Here is a 4,675-nt window from a genome sequence, read left to right as displayed (position 1 = left end):
ATAACCCAAGACGTAAGTCCTATTGTATTGGAATCTAGCATATTGATCTTCTAGTCATCCTCCATTATTCCTCGAATTGTGTGCATTCAGTAGGGGATTAAGGGGCTACTTCCCCTTATTATTTATATTTACATATGCTATATTTAAGTAACCCTTATAATATCTATGCATAAAATTAAATATTAAAATAAAACTTTAACCTTGATATATTTATGCATAAAATTAAATATTAAAAGAAAATTTCAATACATAAATTAAATTATTTTTTATTTTAAAATTTGGTTTAGTTTATTTTTAAAAATATAAAACCATTATAATAATATTTTTACAAGTCTTTTTTATATCTTATGTATAGTAATTAAATACAAAGAAATTATAAGAGTGTACATAAAATTATAAATATTTTTATATAAAAAATAATTATATATATATATATATATGTATGTATGTCTATATATATGTATTTATGTATATTATGTTTTTTTATATCATTGAATATCATCATTTTAATATTCAAGTTCTTCAAATTATTATTGAATTCCATAAATGTTATCATACATGCATATATGTTTCTTCAATAAAGCAACTTCATCATGTGTATCATTTATTCATCTTGTGATGTAAGTTAACACTCCTTGATTGACCCCAAACATCTTATTGCATTTTCCAATTAAAATGGAATATTATTATTGATGGCACACGACCAATAAGAATGTAACCCGTCAAGCTACTGAGATATAGACAGAGGTTTGACTTACACAAAGGAATGTTCGGACAGGTTGTTCAGACATGTCCCTTCGAAGCTTAAGTCAGAGAGAGAAGACTTGGGAAGGGAAGATTCTTGGAAAAGAATTAGCGTACCTTTCTTGTGGTCATAAGCGGCTATTTATCTTTGCTCAAGTGAATGTCTCCTTAAGCACTTTAATGGTGCTTTCATTGTGCTTGATTGTGTGTTACTACCTTTAATAGCAATGATTATCAGCTCATAGAGGTTGTCATGCCTTAAGACTGGCATTTTAACCTCGTAATGATTGCGTCAATCAAGGCACCTAATGTTTGTTACAGTTAATGTTTTCAAACATGTTAGGCATCACATTATTGCCCGATTAGTTGGATGTCTATCTACTACCTTTGGGCTAGACGAACAAGCCATTTAGCCTTATGTCATCAGATCATGATCCAAACAGCTATAGAGGACAGTTGCAAGTGCCCACAATTACAAAAATTGAATTATACATCCAAAGTAACCTTAAGAAGATGTAATCCCATGCTTATACTGGACATGTACTTCTTCTTCCAAGTCCATCACAAGGGAAATGAAACCAAAAATTTGTGTTATCTAGTATCAAATGAGAGCTATGAGAAAATAGAATACTATTATTTCTCTAATTTTCCCTAATTTTTAATTTTATAAGTTCTTATACTTTTCATTCCACTAATAATTTTTCATTGAAATTTTTATTCACTATTTTTGTAAAATCTAATCAATACTTTTATAATTTTTTATATTTTAATCCTTATGTGGTAAAAGATATAAAATTTATTTTTTTTTTTAATCAATATTAAATATATTTTACCTTCTCAATCTTTACCTTATTTTACACTTTTTCCCTCACATTCAAAATTTAGCATCTTGCTCTCCAAATTTGTTAAAATGTAATAATTTGTCTTCTTAACTTATTAAAAAGTTAATAAATAATTTGCTAAGTAAAGAGTGATTGAAATGTAAAATAAAAATGTCTATTGTCTAAGTTCGAAATTATCACACTTCACAACTGCATGTGAAAATCACGAATAGTCATACAAATATTTCTCTAAAATAAAAAATGAATATTAATAACTACCATTTGAGAAATACCACTTTTAAGGTTGTTGATTAAAAGTTAGTTTTACCAATTTTATACTAAGTTTATAATTTTATAAAGGGATTGGAATTGAAAGCAAAATGTTAGTATTTAATAAGTTTATGGGATAAAACGTCGGTATTTAAATATAAGGAACAAAGTGTGAAACATGTCAACAGTTGAGAAAGTAAAGTATATTTAATCTTAAATTTATATATTTTAATCTAAAGAATATAAAATCTATTTATTTATTTTTTTAAGAACTAAATATTTCAGACAATATTTTCAATATCTTAAAGAAAAAGAATATGCTGGTTTTGCATTGTTTTTAACAAACAAAATTAATAAATAATAATAATAATAATAATAATAATAATAACGGAGGCTCAGATGCTCACATCAGAATCAAGATTTTGAAATGCTTAGGTCCTGACTCCTAACACCCCATTGGCCACCACAGAATGACCCAAGCCCCCCAAATTTTACTGCAGAAGGGTAAAAAAAAAGCCAAACCAAAACAAAAAATAAAAACTTAAAAAAGAGAAAACACATCTCCAGAGAATCTCTGCGCAGAGAGATAATAACCTCACACAGCACCTCTCTCTCTCTCTCTCCAAAATAACTCGTCTATCCCTAATACCGATTTCTCTACATAAACTCATCTTTCCTTTACCGTTTCTCAGCATAAACTCATCTCTGACTCTCTCTTTCCTCTCTCACTCATGGAGATCTCAGAAAAGCTACTCAAGTTCAAATTCCCCATCCTCTTCGCCTTTGTTCTCTTCCTCCTCATCTCCTGCCTCTTCATCTTAGCCCCCAGCTTCGTCACCATCATCGCCTATTTTTGGCCCCTCCTTCTCTCCACTGCCCTCTTCCTCGTCGCCGTCCTCGTATTCGCCCGCACGTCCCCTCCCGATATTGACTCATCCGTCGACAAGGCCGGGGAAGGCCTCCTCGACTTCGTTGCTGGCAAGCCGGAGCCCCAACCAGATCTAGAGTCAGAGCCCGAACCCGAACCCGATCCGGAACCGGAACTGGAACCGGAACCGATACCCGCCGGAGAGAGCTTGAAGTCTGAGTAACCACATCGTCTCATGTAACCCTAACTTTCTCTCTCTTGACTCCTTTTTTTTTTTTCTCTCTCTCTCTCTCTTTACTTTCTCTCTCAACGTGAGATGTAAATTCTGGAGGAATAATCTTGAAATTATTGACCTTATTGACCTTTCTTTTTCGTTTTTCATCCTCTGGTACCAATTACAGACCTTGGTGGTGAAGCTTACGCTACGCTTGGTGCGGAGTGCGCACCCTTAGCAGTGATTACTTGTCAGTTGCCCATTTCTTTCTTTATTATTAATTTCATGCTCATCCACGTCAGCCCTCTTTAAAAGCTAAAATAATATTTACAAACATTCTTTTCCATTTCTCCTTTGGTATCTGATTAGGCAAGAAGTCCACGTCTTAATTGCTCTTGTTATTTCTTGATTGCTTTAAGAAATAATGCTCAGATTTGTTTCTCAAGAGTATTATTAGGTATGAATATTTTAATTTGCATAGTATGATGACGTCAAAAATAGAGTAGACATAGAGATCATTTTATTTGATATGGACTGAGAGGGACCGTTGGATGCATGATTAATGGGGGAATGATTTGATGGTACCGCACTAAGGAGAGGTAATCGTGGATGTATAGTTAAAAGTCATGTGATTAAGCGAGGACTGGTTTTGTGGGCCCCGGTAAACGAGGCTGCATGATTCGGGCGGTGGGATATGCAACCGCCCATCCATCGTGTTGACGTCACCCAAAATTATTGTATGATGTGATGATATACCTCCATTTGTCTGGCGTTAGGAAAAGTCTGTTTGGTACTTATTCTAGGTGTTGGTTCTACCCTTTTTTTAACCCCTTCAAAATTTTCATCTTTAAAGGCTAGAAAAATCCTTGGGAGGTTAGAAACACTTATGGTGTAAAAAGTATATTTTGAAAGAAAAAAAATTTCAAAATTTTAAAAATATTGTTTAAATTTTATCAAATAATTAGGGCCCATTTTTTTTCAAATTTGTTTTTAAAAATTTTTTAAAAACAAGGGTGTTTGGCAAAACAAAGAACAAAAAACTTGTTTGGACAATTTGTATTGTTTTTAAAAATAATGTCTTTAACTATTGTTTTATAAAAATTTTATAAACTTAATTTATAATAATATAAAATTTTAAGTTAAATCTTATTAAGAAAATAAAAATTAAATATATGATTATATATGATTTAAAGATAAATATTTTTTTAATTATGAAGCATTTTTTTTATTCTAGTGAAACAAAAATTACTATAAGATAAAAATAATTTTAATATTTGTTTTTAATATAAATCAAATAAATATTTCAATTTATTATTTTTAAATTTCTTGTTTGATTGTGATTTCTTATGTTTATTTTAAATAAAAATAATTGTGTAATTATAAATAAATTAAAAAATAAATAGTTTTTAATAAGACTTAAATAATAACATTATAATAAAATCATAAATTATATTTTTAGTAGAAAATATACTATTTTATTATATATTAGAAACATAAAGATATTAACATATTTGATTTTTTTCTTTTGTTAAAAATGAATAATACTAATTGTCAATAATATTTTATTTAAAATAAATAATAAATAAAGTTTTATTTTTTGGAATATATAAATGAGTCAAGTTTTTTTATTAGGTATGCACACATTTAGTACTTAATTTTAAACATAATATTTTAGAATGGTTTTATTTAATCTATAATTAATTGAATTGGTTTTTTATTGTAAATTATTCATAAAAATTAAAGGATTTATTAAAAAAT

At 29.2% G+C, this 4,675-nt stretch overlaps 1 protein-coding gene across 1 annotated transcript; it reads left to right on the top strand.

Moving 5' to 3' along the window:
- Positions 1 to 2,348: 2,348 nt before the first annotated feature.
- Positions 2,349 to 3,302, top strand: LOC100265302 (uncharacterized). Its single transcript, XM_003634709.4, has 2 exons — positions 2,349 to 2,940; positions 3,105 to 3,302. Exon 1 carries the CDS (start codon positions 2,567 to 2,569, stop codon positions 2,924 to 2,926), a length of 360 nt encoding a protein of 119 aa, XP_003634757.1. The 5' UTR covers positions 2,349 to 2,566; the 3' UTR covers positions 2,927 to 2,940; positions 3,105 to 3,302.
- Positions 3,303 to 4,675: the final 1,373 nt, after the last annotated feature.

Source organism: Vitis vinifera, chromosome 19, assembly GCF_030704535.1.
Source record: "Vitis vinifera cultivar Pinot Noir 40024 chromosome 19, ASM3070453v1".
Classification (NCBI taxonomy): Eukaryota; Viridiplantae; Streptophyta; class Magnoliopsida; order Vitales; family Vitaceae; genus Vitis; species Vitis vinifera.
This window is presented reverse-complemented; position numbering and strand designations above follow the sequence as displayed.

What these genes read in the sequence shown, in the direction of transcription:
- LOC100265302 (XM_003634709.4), top strand. Translation starts at nt 2,567, where the DNA reads ATGGAGATCTCAGAAAAGCTACTCAAGTTCAAATTCCCCATCCTCTTC.